We start from the raw sequence: 20,042 nt of genomic DNA, 5'->3' as shown, positions 1-20,042 counted from the left end.
GAGAGCATGTTCAAGATCCTCATGTGGTTAAAATTATTCCGGAGACCTCCACTACCGCACCTCTTCCTCTCTTTCTTTCACTCTCAGCTTCCTCCCTTTCCTGACGGCGCGGTTCCGGTGTCCCCCGAGATAAATGAAACAATTACTGCGCCATTTTCTTTCCCGAAAAACCAACTTTCAATTTTTCCCAATTTTTTAATTATTATTTTGCAATTTTTTGGCAGTAATTAATCCGCTAACAAAAAGAGGTCAAGCATTGATTGAGATTTGCCCTGAAATCTGGTATTTTCTTCTACAAGTTGCCGTAACTAAGTAAGTCATGTTGCGTGGCTAGTCGGTTTAGCATCTTGAATTTTGAAAAACCCCTTGGCGAAAATAATTTTACATGTGCAAAAAAGACGAGGAGACAATGAACAGGCGCCTGTCCGTAATCAGTTTGATTTCTTCCAAAGCCTAAAGCGAGGAGCTTTTGTTTCAACCCGACCACACAGGACACTGTCAATGTTTAGCTTATTATAGACTAGCTTTGCCTTGGCGCCCTCCTTTTTCTCTTCAGAGCTTTTCCACAGTAGGTTTCGCATTTCCCTAACATGTTTAGAAATGTCCTCAGCGACTGACATGACGGTGTTTTTTAGTTTATGGCACGATCGTAAAATTGAAATTTTTTTTTCATGGAAGTCGAGGAGTTTCAAAATGACTGGTCGCGTCTTGCTTGTTTTCTTTTCACACGTCCTGTGGCATCTTTCTAGACCCCTCAACATTAAGCCTAGTTTTTCCAGGAAAACACCATCAATTACTTCCTTTTGCACGTCCTCACTAGTGTACTCGCTAAGCTGTATATACCGTACATGATCAAGTTATTTCTCCTGGCGCTGTTTTCTTAATTGCCTATCTGGCTCTTAACTGTACTCATCTGCTCCCGAAGTTCAGATAGTGGCGGTTCTATGCTCCTTACTTTCATGGATAAGACAGTTAGGCTCGACAACTGTTCCCCAAAACCATCAATTCGCTCAGTTAACGAGGAGTTTGTCCTCAATTATGTACTGAGATGACTGCAGGTCCTCCATTGTTGAATTAACCTTGTACTGGCCTTCTAGCAATTCCGATAAGATTTGTTTTTCAGTGGGGACAGGATTTGCTTCAACATCGCCCCAAGACCACAGATCTTTTGACAACGCAATCACACAAGCACGGAAACACTCAACACACACTGGGCAGGGCAGCAGCACTATAAAGCGATCGTCACTCGCGTAGTAATGTGCAGATTTTGAATCACTAATGTGGATCGCAAAGCAAATAGCTTTGGTTAAACCTGGAGTGACGCGATATCTACAGCAGGCCGAGTGGAACTTGGTCACGTGACCAGTCACGCGAACCGCGTGATCAGCCACGGCGCCACCGGCAGCTTCTCCGCACCACGTGACCAACCATGTGACAGCGTGGCGACGCAGCTACAGGGTTGCAGCGCAGCCACAGTGTGGCAGCGCCATCACCGCCACGGCGCTGCCACGCTGAAGGCCCGAAATGCTACCGTAATGTAGCTATCGCTACAAAAGAATTGCTTACCATATTGCCTCGTTTTGTTGTTGCCATGCCCACTGGCGAAGAAGGGCTCAGGCGGTGGTCTTATAGTCGATGGATGTACCATGTGACATGACGTCCCCGATTTCGTCAGAGGTGAGGTCGCTGATAGCCAAGGCTGATCTTGTCCAGAGATGATACCGTCGTAGATCGTATCACCACGTGTGGCTGATACGGCTCCGAATACTTGAACATTTTTCACTCGTGTCGTTTGATGCCATTCAAGGGGCGTCAGTAGAGCGAGAAAGACCTGGATTCCAAAGCGAGAGATTAGCTACGGTTCAACAACTGCTGAACTAGGTAGTGAAAGCTGTGACGGAGCTTAAAATACTTCACAAGCGTGTCTCGCTGTCTATCGCGCCGTTTTCCGTACAGATTTGGCTCGCGGTTTCCCTGCCTGTCGTGAGCCCTTCGAAAGCATTTGGAAAATACCCTATGACAACCAAGACATCGGCGTTATTCTAGAAAGAACGGAGTAAGGCAACTGTAAAAGCTGTATTGTACTTCAAATCTGTATTTTGTGATCTGTCCCAAATGAGGAGTACGAAGTGCAAAGTGATATTTCCTTGTGTTTATGGATGACGCCGCTCAATGCCTAAAAAAATCTTCCCAGTTAGAATTAACATCTGATCCGCATAGCCGTCTATCGACAAATGTATCGCAAGTGTTCTCAACTGAAAAATAAACTTCCTAAGGCGTCGAAATGAGTGCTTATTTCTCAGCACTCTGGCACTGGTTTTGAAGCTATAGTAACAAGTTTTTTCAGGTATACATAGAAGATAATCTTGATGTACGCATTCTTTAATGCAGAAATGGGTTCTTGTTCTCAGTCTCGCACTTCGTTCAATCGCGCCTGGGGCCTGAGCCTCGTCCATTGGTTCGTTGGTGGTACTTTCTCGTCAAGAAATTGTTTTCCTGCTACTCCGAACCTATTAAACTACTGTGTTATGTTCTAACAACCATCGCTGCTGACTTGGCAGTCCCTGAACGTGCATCATCTCAGTAGACTGCGCCACAAAGTCCCATATTAATGTCTGACACTAGGATACTGGGTTCCATTGAAGCAGAGTTTTATAATTAGGGTTCCGTAGCCGACAGCTGAAGAAGGTCTAGAATAGCAGTAAGTAATCCGCAAAGTTTGTGCGGCCTGTTATTATTGTTTAAATTAGTAGATAGACTGGTGTTAAAGATAGTTTTCCTGCAGGGATCAACCTTTTCTGCTAACTTATAAAATGGGCAGATATCTCACTCAAGTTAAAATGGAGAATTCGGGCTTCCTTCAGAGATTAAAACATTTCTGGTGAGTCGAAATTAGATGTTATATTTTTTTCCGCTGTTTGCATTACTTTGTGCGCGGAGTGTTACACGAATACAGGACACCGCAATGATCAACAACAGCCGTGCATTGGTGGCGTTTTCGTCAGAGTTGCGCACCTACTATCGCGATGGAGAGAAACATGAACAACGCGGCGCCAACGCGCTCCGCTGTTCTAATTTCTTTCGATCGCGCTTTTACCTGGGGGATAAAAAAAGACGTTAGAGTCGTCCTATAATGCACCGCGTATGACTCTAGCCTCTTTTTGCTACAACCAAATTAAAAGTGTGAAGAAAAGAAATGGGAACAGCAGATCGCTTAGGCTCCGCTCTGTTCGCGTTACTTTTTATCGCTCCCGTAGTTACGACACGATGTATCATATTGGAAAGTAGGCAGATTTACAATATAATCAGGTTATAAAAGAAACATTTGGGGTGGGAGGGGGGGGGGGGGGGGGGAGGGGAAACAAGTGGCATCATTTTTTACCGAAGAAATAAGAGGCTGGTGCGGAAACCGCATGACTGCTTCCTAGAAAAGCGTTGTTCTCTCGGTAAAGTGGACATTTGAAACATTGCTGAAAGCATCAATAGCCACATAGATTCCTTTCCACAAACAAAGAAGATAAAAATAATACATCCTAAAAATAACCGCTCATACTCTGGGCACGTAAGTATCTGCGCAAAGAATCCTATGACACCCCGTGTGCTGATAGCGGCTAGGCATTTAGGATAACCCGCTTGGCGACAAAAGCAAAGCGCGGGTTACTGCTAGGGGTCGCGAGCTGGCAGCACGCTCTCCTCCTATGCCTGTACAGGTTTTCCCGGTGTGAGGAACCGAGTTTTTCGGCCTTGTTTACCTTACGGCGGCATCAACCTACGGCAGCCTTCTCTCTCTCTCTCTACCTCACAGCTGGAAATGGTGGCTCGAGTATGGAGGGCAGCTGTTGTGCTCGGATTCAGTCCATCGCGCTGAGAAAGGTGTTTGAGCAGTCAGATATTGGCGAGTGCCGCCAGCTTGTTCAAATGGGTTTACCGTTTAAGGCAGCTGCGTTCGCATTTACGTTCGGCGTGACTGTCTTCGCCTGCATTCTTATTCTTCGACCACCAACACCACCAACTGCGGTAGGTGACTGTAGGGCGTCCTTCTCAGGGCTTCTTTACCTCTCTTTTATTTCAGTTGTATAAGCTATGAAACTATCCGGGCTGCTGCTGTGCTAAACCTAACACAGGGGCGCTCTGCAGACAGGGCAAGGAAAAAGAGGGGCTCGTTATGAACATACATTGCGGAAGCCAACATTTAACGAAATCTATTATTGAAAATTAATGAGAGACAACTGATTAGAAAGAGGCTTCTCGCAAAGCTTTCGCCCTCTCCGTTAAATACCGCTTCAAGTGGCACTCGCGTAATACAGACTGTAGTACGTCCGCCTCTTCTGACGAGGGCGGCGGTGGTAAACACTCTCAAGATTCGGTTAGACTGCACAGAAAAGCCCCCGAAAGCAGAAGATTCCACAGCCGTCTCCGTGGCTAAGTTGGTAGGTGCCCGGACGCAAAATCCAGAGGTCGTGGGCTTGGATCTCACCAGCGCCATGTGGTTCTTTTTTTTCTTTCTTCTGTTTTTCTGTTTTTCTTTTCCTTCTGCTTTATAATGAATTGTGTTTAAATAATTACCCAATCAATCTTCCGTTTATGAACAACATAAACTTTAAACAATCCAAAAACATCCCCTATTCTCCTCGGTTTCGTTGACTGTTTGCTTCCATGATATAATAAAGGGGAGTTCTTAGCTCGAAATTTACAGCACCAGCTGAATGTATATTCACCGCAATTAGAAAAATGCAACCTGTAACGCTTGCTTTCTGACATCTCTCCACTGAAAGATTTTTTTTATTCGGCGAAAAAGAAAATTGCTCATAGTCGCAGATGCTTTCTTCTCTCCAAAAAGCTTGTCAGCTTCCAAATGTCCATAAGTGCAAAGCTCAAACTTTGATAGAACTTATAGCAGCCACGCACGCGTGCAGGCTTTAAAAGATATTAATTTCTCACTCCTCAGTGTCGGAAATTAGCGACATACCATGTTCACACCGTGTATTCAAAACTACATGAATCATGAATACAAGGTTTAATAAAACATGCTGTTGGTTGCCAGCGATTTGCGACGGGAACGTTTTGAGAAATTGTGAGCAAGATGTGAGAAAAAAAGGCTTGCGCGAATATCTTACTTTATTCAGCATCCAAAATTTTCTGGTCTGTCATATTGTGACTCGTCTAAGGAAGAAAATATGAAGAGATTTGTTGAATAAAAATTGTTTTTGATCTCTAGGCCTTCGAGTTGTCGCGGCGGATTCGATTGGGATACTGACGCAGTTAGGACTACCTGCAGAAAATGGCTCAGATACCAGCTATTGCTAATTTTATCAACGCTAGCGAAATTTTTCCAAGGTTCTGTTTGATGTCTTTTTTCGCCCATTTAGAAGTATGCAGGGTTGAATGCTTGGCCAGCTTTCCATCCACGCTTAAACGAGGCACCAATTCCTTTACATTACGTCTAATTAAGTTTTCTTTTTTCAGACACTACGACTCCCAGAACAGTTTCCTAGGGAGGATAAACGAAAATATAAAGCTGTTTGCAAAAATTAAATACGATTTTTAAGTAACCCAAATTGGGTCCATTTTCCTGAAGAGGCAAGAAGAGGGTGCTTTCATCGGCGTGTTCACTTCACGCACCCGAGTATTCTCTCATATCTCGCCCCTGAGCTCCGTGATACGGTGCTTAGCAATTGGGCGCTCGCAGCTGGCGCGTTCACGTTAAAAAAAAATTGCAGCCGATTTAGCTGACTTCGCCAAATGTTGAGTATATTGCGGTGAATTTTTATACCGTTTGTTTGCTCATTCCTAAAAGATGCCGGCCGGTACGCGTCTTTGTCGCTTTGTGTCTGATGCAGGAAACGACCAGATTTATCTTGATTGATCGCATCCAGGCGGAGCTGTTCGACGTTGTTCCAGACTGTTGTGGTAACTTTGCAAGCCGTATCTCGAAAGTTCGCTATCACTTTGAAATTGAGCTCAGCCGAGAGCGGCGGGCATTGTTCGATGACCGCGAAACAGGGCTTGTTGCTGTCGGCGCCGCCGATTCATTCAGTCCATTGTGGGCGCAGGTGAGCCCAATAAACAGTTTTCTTGTACAAGAACTTTCCGCTGTCTTCCTCACTGCATAAACTGCCGTCCCAACTAAGTGACAATATGCTCTAGCATGTCGCGTTTCATTCCTCTTCCGGTTCGATGCTAAAGTTTCAAGATCAGTCATCAGGCAAAGATAGGTAAAATCGGTTTACTGGAGACCTTAGTCATAGTAGAACGTTCTAGTGGGCTAGTTGGTTCACGACCGAAGAAAGAAAAAACTGTGCAAAATGAAGGGGACGAAATGCAGACGAAGAAACACACCACTACGGGCGCAGGCTGCCAACTGTTCATTCATGGAAACGGAAGCACAGGCTATAGAAGCGGGAACCCAAGACACACAACCACCTTCATCACTCGCTCAGGTAAAGATAAACAAGGATTGGAAAAACCAACAGAAACCTCATCCAAATCATGCATCGATAGTGGAAGCCAGGTGAGACAAGGTAATCTGATAACGCACAACAATGCGCTATATGTGAAAAAAAAGGAAACTTATCAAGGAAGTAAAAAAGACCGGATGTCTCGTTAGAGCAGTATAAAATTTTTGGACCGTTCAACGTACCTGATGAGGATACTGCGCCTGCAATGTATTCAGGATCCTCTGCGCACGGATGGAAGTTTATAAAGAGGACGGCATGCAATGCAGAATGCGAGAGGTGGTCGGTAAGGGCGGCAGACGAGGACGGCGTTCCAACGCTGGATTTTTCGATGTTCTCCGTAAAAGATCAATCGTCCCTGGGCCGCGGTACTGTTACGGCGGCAGCTCGCAGTAATTCTTATCGTACTGTCCTCCCACGTCTGCCTGAGGGTGAGCTCGTCTGCAATTCTTCATTTCTACATTGCGTATCTTGACGGACGTCCCAGCCGTGCTCAGCACATTAGAGACACTCTGCGTTCTGTGATCGACTTCAGTGATATTACTTCCATCGGACAGTTTCAGATGTCTTATGAATGGATGGTTAGCTGCAAAATCAACGTTAGCAAATGAAAAATTCGTTAGCACCGAAGAATTACAAATAAAAAATCGTCGGTGCATCGTAATTGACCCATAGCTGAAGGTAGTCAAGATGAAACTCCTCTGGCATCCAGAACATCTTTAGGATGTGTACATTCGGGACGTCATGCGATATTGCAGTAGAGTGACTTAGATCACGACTGAAAATTGGAGGGTCACGGAAAAAGAGCAGATGCGAACATTGAATCGCGATATTGTGTTGGCGCTCGCTGATGGCGTCACAGTCAGTGATGGTTCCCATCTGTCTACTGTCTATGGTATTCATTGTCTGGTTTTAATTACCGATATGCCGCCGTTGTGTCTACGGGGGCCACAAAGTAGGTCATATCGATCGTTACTGAGATGCTACACACTGTTATGATTGTCGGCGGTTTGGGCCGTCTACTGAACAGTGCCTCGTTTCTTATGCGGACAAGCTGCGGGTAGGCCTTCACCCTAAAGATGAATCCCTACGAGAGCTTCTCATGGATGCTACTGAGGTACCTGGTGCGACTGGCGGCCTATCAGAAGCAGCAGCGATAGGAGCAGTTACTGATGCATGGCGGAAAGATGAAAACCCGGTTTCTGGTGCCATGCATGATACGGACGTGCTTGTTGCATATCAGCCTTCTCCAGAGGGGCTGCTCCCTTCTAACTCCGAGTTGCGTGTGGATTCTGGAGCAGAGTAATCGTAGCAGGGGGCGGCAGAAAGTTAGGTGGGCGGATGAGACAAAGAATTTTGCAGGCAAAGGGTGGATGCAGCTGGCAAAGGGCAGGGTTAATTGGAGAGACATGGGAGATGCCTTTGCCCTGCAGTGGGTGTAGTAAGGCTGATTATGATGATGATGATGATGTTGATGATGATATAGCTGAGAATGCCGTTGGGTTCCCGAGTAGTGGGTTGGGCTTGCTGCAAATTGGCCTAGGCTGTGTTCTGCTGTGGAATCCGGTGACGTGACTATGTGCACCGAGGTATAGGAACGCCTGGCGAATGCTCAAATCTATACCCATGATCGAAAATTTGGCTGCGAAGCGGCTCGCATAGTTAACATCTGGATCTTCTGAGCAGACGGCGGACCTTCTTCTTGCCAGGCATAAGCCACGCAGCAACGCGTCCAAGAAGACATCGTGTCGCTAAAGGTTAAGGAGAAAATGTGTTGCCTGAAGGAAGGCCTAGGCTTCTCACACCTTGCCTGGCCTCATGAATTCATAATTTGAGCGCTAGTAGTCCATCATGGCGACCGTCCAGCAAATGAACTTCGCTAATGTGAATGTCTGTGAAATACGTACTCGGCAAAACAAACACAGCTGCACCGCTTTTTATTTTTTTTTGGGGGGGGGGGGGGAGGGGGCAGTCGGCTCGTCGTTTTCTTTGTGTAAGAGACCAAGATAGAGAGTGATAACGCGATAGAAAGAGCCCTTCGGCCTTTTTAGCAGACTACAATGTATGCATGCGCGCGGTTCTTTCGGCGGGTGTCTCCTGTTTCTGAAAAAGAGCATCGTCTATTCCTACCTTGTGTACATAGTTGACCGGGAGGGGCGGTACATATTTTGCGACTTCCGGATGTACGGCTCTTGATTAACGTCTATGCTTTCTGTGATCAGACAAAAAGAGCAGATTTTTTCTTCAAAAACCTAGGTGTTGTTGCTGAATGTGAGCGTCACGTTGTTTTGATCGGGCACTTGAACTGCGTGTGTGACCCTAATTATCGCGCTGGATTGAGAAGTAGTGATAGGAGTGCTGCAGTGCTATCTAGCATCGCTGAAATCGCGGGTTTACTAGACACTGGGCTATCTGGGCCGACGTCGCGCATACGTACACGCATGCAAGGAAACTCGCATGCACGTCTGGACCAGATCTATCTCCGGCTCTTCTTACTCGAAGCATCTCGTGTTGCATAAAGCCATTGATTTTCCTTGGCCACAACATGGTTACAAGAGCACAACCTAGCTGGCCTCTTTGTGAGCTCAATGCTACGCTGATTGGCGAGGAGGAATTTCAAGCATGCGCAAATTTAGCGTTCCATTCATGTTTGTTAACGGGAACTCTTTTACACTCAGCTTGAGATATATTTAAGCAGGAAGGGCGAACCATATACTTGAAATTGTTGCGGTTACAGCCTACTTAAAAAATATATATGAAAAGAAGCAGTTGCGGAAAACACTTCACAGCTGTTATTATCTTGATTGTGCCGCTTCTGGCTGGTACTCGGAGGAAATGGCTGGTGTGAAGTGTCAGCTTCAGCAATTTGGCGAGGAACTCTACAGGGATGCCAGTACTCCGTCTCGCACCAATCGCGCTTCGCTCTCAGAGGAACCGATTCTCCAGGTTCTGCTTGATGAGAACCGTCATGCGATTGCCAAGAGAGTATCAGCACTTTACTGAGGTAGTGCCTTGGTGACTAGCACGGATTTTATAATATCGGAATTCAAAAAAATGCTACTGGTCTATGTTTTCCGCTTCTTTCCAAGCCTCAGACACTGAGGCGGTGGCGCGCTTCGTCACCATTCTGAACCCCTTTCAGAAGATGAGTGCTCGACAATAAATGGCCCTTTAACTTTAGCAGAATTAGAAGATGCCATTTATCAGTTGTCACTTTCAAAGACGCCTGGTTCTGATAACCTTTCTAGGGAATTTTAGAAAACCCTTTAAGCCCCTCTTGTGTCGCATTGTACTTAATATTTTCACCATTATTCTTTAATAATATTAGAGTTAAGCTGCAAACTTTTACAAAAAGTAACATTGTATGGATAACAAAGACCACTGATAAAGGAAAAATGTGCTATGTACTATGTAGAGGGTTAAGGCCCATTACGTTGTGTAATGTAGACTAAGATTTTTACAGAAGTCCTGGCCAATTTGCTAGAGTTTTCAATGTCGATTGTCAATGGACCTTATCAGACATGCGGTCTGAGAGGTCGTTCGATTCAAACTAATCTGCATATTGCCCGACAAACGTGGAGCTCTGCCGCACCTTTCAGGAACAACTGGCATTGCTTCAAATTGACCTAGCAAATGGCTTTGATCGTTTGCGGCAGAACTTTCTGTTCTCACCTTTAGAGCAAGTTAACGTTGCTTCAGTTGTCTAAGAAGGAGTTCGTCTTTGCTGCAATAGTTGCTCTACACGCCTTATTGTGAATGGTTTTCTTTCTCAACCCGAGTCCATATATTCGTCTGTCAGATAGGGGTGTCCGTTATCTCCAGTTCTGTTTGCACTCTACTTAGAGCCGCTATGTGCGAGCCTTGTGCTCTGTAGTTCCATTGTAGGTTTCCGTGTCCTAGGCGGTGAGCTCAAAGTATTTCTAGCGTTTTTCTGCGCAGAAAAGCACCGCGTGGATGAAGCTTTTCGTTTAACTGAGCATCCTGGCACAGTGTGGGGTGCACAGATGAGCCGTTCCTAGAATAGCGGTCTGTGATTTAGACTGTGGGGATGCACACCAGCTCAATACGCTGGGTGACATGGTCGTGTGTACCGTTGAAGTACCTTGGCGTAATATAAAGTGTGTACACGACCTGTGAAACCTATTGGAAAGATCGCCTATCGGCTGCACAGTGCTACGCTCCGAGATTTACCCCACATGATCTGCGAATATTAGGCGAGGCTACCGCCTGTAACTTGTTTTAGCAACAAACAATTTACATTCATCATAAAATTTGCAACATTTATTTGAGATTCCTCCTTGCGACGAGATTCTCTTTTCCGGCCTCTCAGCGCAGGAGGGCTAGGTTTAGTTCATCTATATGTGCGGCAAATAGTTACGCGCTTTATGTTTTTCGCGATGCTACCCAACCGACACTGCGAGCATTTTTTGCAGACAAATTTATTTAACGTTTTTCCCACACTGATTGTGTCTTAAAACTCCTCTCAGCGTCCTAGCTTTGGGAGGGGGGGGGGGGGGGTATGCATGAGGTATATAAACGCGATATTTTAAATCTTTCGAAAGCGCTGCTACGGGGTACACCAAGAGAAAGAAGACGAAGGACTGCCTTGTCTGAGCTATTTAAGCTTGTGTGTTTTTTTTTTCAATAAACTTCAGTTGATAGTAGCGCTTGTCCTTCGTCTTCTTTCTCTTGGTGTCCCCCGTAGCAGCGCTTTCGAAAGTTTTAAAATGATATACCAACTCGCTCAACTGTCCGTGTTACTCCAATAAACGCGATAGCGCCAAATGCTCCGTTACCCAGAAAATCCGGCGTTGGCGTTATTGGCGGGTTGGAGCGAAAAAATCACGAAAGATTTGGTGCCTAGGAGACAGATGGAGAGCCTTGATCACAATCCGTTGCGGCTTAAACCCAAACTGCCCACTGCGGCAGGTGGCAGTCAAATTAATTACCTGTCACTCGGGAGGAGCAACCTGGGTCGCCCACCGCTGGGAGCGCCTGCCATCGCACGCTTTACCGCTGCACCGCTTCTCCAGGAGAGGTATGAGGACCCTCGGGAATCCATGAAGGCAAATTAGAGAATCGTCTTATGTGCGCGCTATCGCGTCCCACCCCCAAGGTGCAGCTTAAGTGTCCTCTCCAATTGTGTGCCTTGCGTTTTCTGGCGCTCAGTTGTTCCGAAGAGTTTTTATTTTCAGCTTCACGAAAACGTCCGTGCAAGGACTTCATTTCGATGAGTTTCCCTCTCCCTCTTTAACGCTCATTCTACTCTTGATCATAAGGGCACGGTGTCCTTAAGCGGGTGCGAAATATGTTCCTTTAACCTTGAACTAAAACTTTATTCTACAAGTTACATGCGGAAATATTGCCCGTAAATACTAGGCTTAAGAAAAAAAGGCATTTTTGTGTCATTTTTGGTCTCACTGAAACAACTGAACATTGCTTCATTTATTGTAAGGACGGAAATTTGTTCTGGGGTGTCTTACAACGGACATTCAAAAACCGAATTTATTTGACTTCTCAGACCTTAAGATGCCTCACCGGAGTGCAATATGTTGATGAACCTCTAGATATGTGTTAGAGCAAGAGCTCTACTCCTCGCGGTGCAACTTATTATTTGTGTGTGGATGAATTAACGACTTCGAATGACTCTTAAGGTGAAACCGAACTTAACTGCGTGATGGTATAGTCCAAGCTATGGTAGTATGACCACGCAATCATATGACTGGCCATTAGTTATCTGACCTTGCCCTTTGACCTTGTTATTTGATTTGAGACAGTGGGCATCACGTGGTTATGGCCTCTGATGTGGAATAATAAAACATTCAAACAATGTCAACCATGTCTGTCACCATGCTTAGCAGAGCTTTCGCTCGTAAAACTACGTTGAAGCCGTGTTGAACTCCATCTTATGGAAAACTAGAATGATGGACGGGCATTGTGAATCAGTTGTTTCGATAAAATGTCATTTGTACTAAGTGATGGTTCATCTGAAGTAAGTGTACGAACTGATCGGTTTTAGGCAGCCACGGAGGCACAGTGGTTATGGCGCTCGGCTGCTGACCCGAAAGACGCAGGTTCGATCCCGACAGCGGCGGTCGAATTACGATGAAGGCGAAATTCCTGAGGCCCCTGTACTGTGCTATGTCGGTGCACGTTAACGATCCCCAGGTGTTCGAAAATTTTTGGAGCCCTGCACTACGGCGTGTCCCATATCCTGAGTCACTTCGTGATGTTAAATCACCTTAAACTAACTGATCTGCTATAAACGGAACGGCACTCTCCCTTTGCTATGTGCTGACCCTTACTTCCTGTCTAGTGCTCTGCTGCTCTGTACTTTGAGATGTCTTTCGTGGCGCCCCCTGAACACTTTTGAAAATTGTTCATGCAAATGGGACGTAATTTTAGGTAATAAATACCAAGTTTAAAAAATTGCGGCTGTAGCGTAGTGCTGTAGTGCAGTGGCCAGTGAAGTTGGCGCCGCCGAGGTTTCGAAACCCAGGCACGGAGAAATCGCGGCCCTATTTTTTGTTTTCCTTGGTCTAGCTGGCTTCAAACGGAGAACGTTTTTTTTTTTCGAGATTGAAAGCCTTAGTGCCTAGCACTAAGGATTTTAATGGTGTACACCTAATACTTCTGTGCCTGATGTGTAATGATTTATTGATGTCTTAGTGTCCAGGTTCTCTGCGAAGCGCCCGACACTACCTTCTTGATGGCAGCGCACCACTTAAGTTTGCTCTAATCGTTAACACCAAGCATTACAATCAATTGAGGAAATTTTCAGCATTTTTCATCCCGTACATGAAGGCCAGCGTATTAATCGTGCCTTATATTGTCGAATGGGGGTACTTCGAAATATTCAAGCTCGCCTTCCTGCTTCGACATAAACCAGACACGTTCAAACGACGATTATTTACCAATTATTCATCTGCAGAGTGCTCTGATATTATAAGTTTCTTCAAAAGAACAAGCTAGTGTTCGCACTGAACAATTTGTTAAATAAAAAAATCCCTTATGTTCGCTGTTTTACGAAGAAGCACTTCTGAGAGCCGCACCACTTAATTCCTGACGCCCAGCCCACAAAACGTACGCCTGTCTAAGCTCATGTTGGTGACAATTATTTTCCGGTTTATAATCTTGAATCTGGAATTTCCACGCCGCTATGCCGCAGTACCTATGCTCTTTAGCTGCAGAGATGAAGGTCGCTCCTTCGTGCACAGCTCTTCAGGGAAAGTGGAATGCAAAACCTTCATTGCAATTGGTCTCTTTAGCAGCGATACTTATGATTTAGTCCAGGAGCACCCACTGCATATTTTGTGTATGATAATAATAATAATAATAGTTTATTTCCATCACCATGCAGTGTTGGAGGGGATGGGGATAAAACCGGTTACCGCTTGACAAGGTCCCCAACCCCGTACAGCAAGTGGGCAGTGGCATACGACGGCACTTCACACATTCACCAATGAGACGGCACTTCACAAAAAAATACACAATCACCAATGTGTGTAAAAAATCAATAAAGGTTAAAGCAATAACAATAAAAGGAAGAAAAAAGCAACAAAGAGCGCTGTTATAAAGATTGTAAGAAGAGCAATGTTCAAAGTATGAATACAAGAAAAATGTGGCATCAAAAATAAAGTAGTCGAGGAGGTCAGAGTTGCTAATATTTTCTATATCAATATTTGCAGCGATTAATCTATTCAGAAGTGAGGGAAGTTGAAATGTTACCATTTGGCGTCCATAGTTTGTTCTCACTACAGGTACTACACAGTGTGGTTTGCGACGGCGTGGGTATGTGCACTGAAATAACTGAATCGGGGCTGTCAGATATATTTGTTATGCATCTTCTTTGTTCTATTTTATAGGTGCGCAATAGTTTATAAGCATACAAATTGAAAACATTAATGATCTTGTGCCTGGAAAATAAGTTTTTAGTTGAGCATCTATGTGGCAGGTTATGAACAATTCTGAGGGCCCTGTTTTAAAGAACAGCAAGTTTATTCAGACTCGTTCATGTAGCAGTACCCCATACTAATGAACAGTAGTTTAGATGTGAGCGAAATAATGCACGATACAATAGAAGTTTTACCTTTTGTGGGAGACATTTAAAACGCGTCATAAATCCTATGGCTCGTGATGTCTTTAATGCTATATGATTTATGTGATCGTCCCATAGCATATCTTCAGTGAATATTACGCCAAGCGATTTAAATGACTTTACTAACTCAATCTGGTCTCGGTTGTAACGTAGGTCACCGAATTCGCTGCACTTTTTGTTTTTTGGATGAAAAAGTATTGCCTTAGATTTTGTTGCATTAACTGAAAGAAGATTGTTATCGGACCATGTCTTTATTTTTTCCAGGAGTATGTTTGCATTTTCAAGTAACTTACGAACCATCGGATAAAAATAAACTGGTGTCATTAGCATAAATTGTAAAGCGAGCGTTGTCATCCACACTAATGATGTCGTTTATATACAGGTTGAAAAGCAATGGTCCAAGAATACTTCCTTGGGGCACTCCGCAGGTGCCTGTTAGAAGAGTTGACTTGTATTCATTTATTTGGACATACTGTATTCTATTGGACAAGTAAGATTTAAGTAAGAGTAACGCTGTACCTCTAATTCCATAACATTCAAGTTTTTTCAACAAAATGCTATGGTTTATGCAGTCAATTGCTTTGCTGTAATCTAAGAAAATTCCCAAGACCAGGTCCCTATTTTCAAAATTCCTCAATATATATTCCTTCTGGTGCAAAAGAGCAAGTTCGGTTGACTGGTTTTTTCTGAAGCCATACTGGCAGTCGGTAATCATGGCGTGTTTATTTAAAAGCTTTAAACTCGTTTAAGAATCAGTTTCTCGAACGCTTTTGAGGAGACGGGCAAAATACTAATTGGTCGATAGTTTCCAAAGCTGCTTTTGTTTCCTTTTTTGTATATGACTGCTACTCTAGCAATCTGCATTCTTGCAGGGAAGGTGGAAGTTTCTATGCATAGGTTGTATATGTACTCCAATAGCGCAGCGATGATGTCGATGACATATTTAACTGGACGAGTCTGGATATTATCTGCATCTCACGAGGTACTGTTCTTTAGGTCACTAAAAGTTGACAAAATTTCTCTGATAGAGACAGGTTCAAGGAACAAAGAAGGTGGGCGCCTGTCAATGGATATGTGAGATATATCAGCAGAGGGGTTCAACACAGGAGTAAAATGCTTATTAAACTCTTCTGCGAGACGGTTACCTGTGTATTCTATGTAAGAATTTCAACCTTTCTTCAAAAATATAGTTCTCTCGTACCTTAGCACGCTAGGGAAATATACTACCGTAATTCGTACGCAACAACAATAACTCTCTTTTTTTTTCACAGCAGCCCACTGGGTGCAAGTGCAACATAATCGACGATACCGGCCTTACTTGGCGAAGCCCCCAGAAAGACAATATCGACGACCTCCGTAAAAGGCTATCGAGACTGGACGCAGTTTGCTGGAAGTACCGGGACACCTTAATCATAAACGACTCCAGTGACAGCAGAGTGTATGGGAACTTCCCGAACTATTCGAGAGGCGTGTGCTCTCTGCACTTGGTAAACTCACTAAGCTTTGCCTACTGTCCTGTGCCAAAAGCGGCAAGTTCTAGCCTAAAGTCCTTCATCTTGCAAGCGGAACACATGAGAGATCCTGGTGACAATGCCAATGAAATATCTTCGGTGTTCGAAACCCACCCTTCCGTAGCGCCAAGCGCATACTGGAGGAAGAAGCTGGGACCAAGCTACGTCAAGACAATTATGGTTAGACACCCGTTCGAAAGGCTAGTCTCGGCCTACGTTGACAGAGTACGGACAACTGAGCCGTGGATAGACGGCGCCAAGAAGCTGTACCACCAAGGCTTCATCGGCAGTGGACCCAACGGCACATTTACCTTTGGAGAGTTCGTCACAAATATCCTGAAAGATCCGGTGGAGACCTGGGACGTCCTCATACACACCGGTGCAGACCTTGCAGCATCAAGTAGGGTTCGATCTGTTTCAGGCTTACTGCGTGATAGCTGACGTGGCTCTACTGGGGTAGTTTTTGTTTTCTCTCGAAATGTAAAACGACGTAAGGAAAGTAAAACAAGGAGCGGCGTATTTCTGTTCTTGAAAATGAGAACTGTATTATACCTTTTTACACGTGGTATGCTGAGTACTGTCAATTAATTGGGAACGAATCATAGGACGTCATCTTGGACGGAAGGTGAAGCACTTCTCACACCTAAGAACTGAGGTTAAACTGCCGTTTTTGCATCTTTGTTTTCCTGCTAAACAGGAATATCGTACACACAGTAGGCAGCACAGGAGCAAAATACACTTAAATTACAGAAAAAAGTGCGACACAACCCCCCCCCCCCCCCCCCCCCCCCCCCCCCCCCCCCGTGAACACCGGTTCCGGCCGCTGTCGCTGATTCGCAGACTTCCTTGGCACCAATGTTAGTGAGAACGGAAGCGCCTCCTGCACTAGACGAAGGCACGATCTTTTATCCGCTGCACTTGTGATCGGGCTCGCTGTAGATTGCGTTATTATGGCCGCTTATTTCGTCCGCCATGTTTTTGAGGCTGTGACACTAAAACACCGCACTTAACGCGGGCAAAAATAATAGCACAAGAACGCAGTCTGACGGGAAAGTTGGTACGACATGATAAGGCTAAAGCAAAGCACCTGCACAAGATCGAGAGAAGATGAGTCAAGACTCAGCGCATATGCCCTGGTCCTTGAGCAGGTGCGATCGTTTAGTGTTAGTAGCACAGCACTGCCTGAGAACTAAATGAAAATATTGGCAAACTTCAAATATTGATCGGTGCATAACCGTGACTTTAGCGACGTTTTTTTGTGTAGGGGGAGAGGGGGATAGAAGCGAGAAATAGGCCTTTCTAATGAAGACGCCATATACAGGCCTCACAGCCATAGCAAGATTGTCTACTGAACGTAAGAACAGGTTTGAACCAGGCTATTTAGGAAGCGACGCTTCTCCCATCCGGGTCAATCTTCAATTATATTATATTCTCGTTTGGGTCTAACACTGGCCAGAATAATCTTGCGTTCAGAACTGGACGCATGGTGCGGGCTGAGCGCCAAGCAGCACTTGACGGTAGCCATGAAAACTAGAAGCGTTTGCACAGATTTCGTGGACATGGAAGTGCGCTGATATTTCGCTGGAAATAAGTCCAACTATCTTGACTCACAGCACCATTGCACGCATTTTATACCGCTCCAAAATGCCTTCCCTGGGTGTCGCCATGTATTGCTCTCTACACTCCGGACATCACCTTGAGGAATGGAAGCTCGCCGCAAGTTGTAGGGCGTGAGCTGTCCCCTGTCCACCTCAGTTCAAAGGTCAGGTCCATTTACATCAACGCCTACGCGGTAAAAGTTCCCCCTGTAGAAAAACACCACAGAGAGCTTTCTGTTCTGGCCAAATAATTCGGATCAGTATTTTGGAAGCGGACTTTGAAGTAATAGCCGAAATTCTTGCAGTAAGAACAAAACATTCACTGTAAAAAAATTCAGACCCTTAGCTCACTTCTCCCGAAACTACGGAGAGTTGAAAAAATTGTAATATTTTTTATATAAAATATTTATTTCACTTCACAATAGACAATCATTGGTGGAAATATTTTCGCAACACGGACTTTTAAGCTGCCCTGCAATGTACGATGATGGGCAAATTAGCTACCTGTTCCATTCGTATAGCTTAAACCACTTTAGATCTGCTTATAAAATGCATTCCCCTTCAAGCGCGATGGTTTCTTTTCGACAATCGACAAAAATTGGTTGTTTTCCTGGCAGACGTACGATGTAGTCGATGGGGCGTAGTTTAAAAAATAGCGTCCAGAGAACACTGACGGACGGTTTTGAACGCGCACAACACAATATTCCTTAAAATGAGTTTAAACCCTCTAACTACACCAGCTGTCGCAAGCTTTTGGACAATAAAACTTTAGCGTTATTCCACGAAAAACCGGTATACTGCAAGCAAAACACTAAGAATATTGTTAGGGATATACAGTATAGGTGGATTTGTTGTCTGTAACTGTCACCCTTGCACCTTCCCAAAAGGTTTGAAAGTATGGCTGTCACAACCGTACAGTGGTTGTGTTATATTTGCAGATACTTGCTCCTATATTTGCTAAATTTGCTTTATTAGCAAAAAAATGCTCCTACGCCATTTGGGCTGCCCCAATCTCTCTCTATAATCCGTATCCGAAATTCAAGAATACTTTATTCAGTATGAAATGTTTCCTCGGTGAAAACAACACGTCAGATTTTAGGCCAAGATTTGCTTACCTAAAACCAGTATTTTATCCATGTGAATCGAGGACGCGGTGTCTGTTATTGTAAAAATATGAGTGCCTCTTTCTCCTTTCCCGCTGCAGGTACGACGTGATTGTGAAGGTGGAAACACTCGACAGCGACTTCGAGAAGCTGCTGTCGAGGCTGGGGCTCGCAGGCTGGAAGCTCCCGAAGAGGAACGCGAAGAGCCCTCGGAATAAGTCACAAGCTCGCAAAGCATTCGCCCGACACTTTTCGGAGCTCACAAGAGAGCAGGTTCTCAAGCTGTTCGCCATCTATGTGTACGACTTCGAACTCTACGGCTACAGGCTAGAAGGTTACACGAGTCCTGTACTATGACGAAAACGGCCCGTCGAAGCTGCGGCCACGGAAGGAACTTCCAACTCCAAAATTTTAGGCAGCCTTGGCAAATCCTTGCAATTTTTTTAAAACTTTCTTTCCAAATACGTTCGAAAATAAAATTTACGAAGAGAAATTAAATGGTTAATACGTGAAAACCACCAAAATATTAGCCTTTGTTCAGGACTAAGAAATGGAGACGCTAGATACACCACTTATCAGTGAAGTTTCTTATCGTTGCCCAAAATTTCCTCGCTGAGGTGAAGTGCACATTGTTTTCCCTGTTCCATAGGCACGAAGATTTCGTAATCACACAGATAGCTGTGGTCATGACAGGGACGATTAAAATCCTTAAATACATTCTGCAGTAAAGAGTGGTTTTAAGAGAATGTGTCGCCTTCACTCAGATGCAAGATACACGGGACGCGTTCATAAATGTGCGTTAAGTAAATTACTTGGGAAGAAATCGTTTGTTCTACTCTTGAAACATTCTTTTGGATGCTGTGACACACCTAGCTGTAGGAGTAGCCAGCGTGTGTGACGTAAACATTAAGCTCAGTTAAATCTGCTGAAAACAAAAATGAGGCGCAACGTTGGTTCAGTATGGCAGCATAGTCTGGTCAGAAGAAAAGATGCATAAATTTCACGTGTTTCTCGATTTTCTCGATTCACTTTAGCAGTACTATAAATTACAAGTGCTCGAAGTTTCTGACGATCATAGCATTTGCTACAGTTATTTCGGGTCTTGTATTGAATAACAGCACGTTGCTCTTTAGCATGAGCGTTTATTGAATATCAAAATAATGCGACATATTGGATGTTCATCACAAATAAACGGCACTTCTGTTGCTAGAGCTTTTGCAGTTAGAGATAACGCCGCTCCCTCGCCAGCATCCATATTTTGGAAGCAGTTTAACGAG

General features: G+C 44.6%; 1 protein-coding gene across 1 annotated transcript; it reads left to right on the top strand.

The window, feature by feature from the left end:
- Positions 1-16,432: 16,432 nt before the first annotated feature.
- LOC144102526 (carbohydrate sulfotransferase 11-like) lies at positions 16,433-19,776 on the top strand (the record flags this gene model as incomplete). Its single annotated transcript, XM_077635778.1, has 2 exons — positions 16,433-16,464; positions 18,867-19,776. Coding segments are annotated over 2 exons (288 nt in total), but the record flags the coding sequence as incomplete, so codon positions are not given.
- Positions 19,777-20,042: the final 266 nt, after the last annotated feature.

This window comes from Amblyomma americanum, chromosome 8 (assembly GCF_052857255.1).
Source record: "Amblyomma americanum isolate KBUSLIRL-KWMA chromosome 8, ASM5285725v1, whole genome shotgun sequence".
NCBI lineage: Eukaryota > Metazoa > Arthropoda > Arachnida > Ixodida > Ixodidae > Amblyomma > Amblyomma americanum.
The sequence above is the reverse complement of the archived record's forward strand: the minus strand, read 5'-3'. Positions and strand labels throughout refer to the sequence as shown.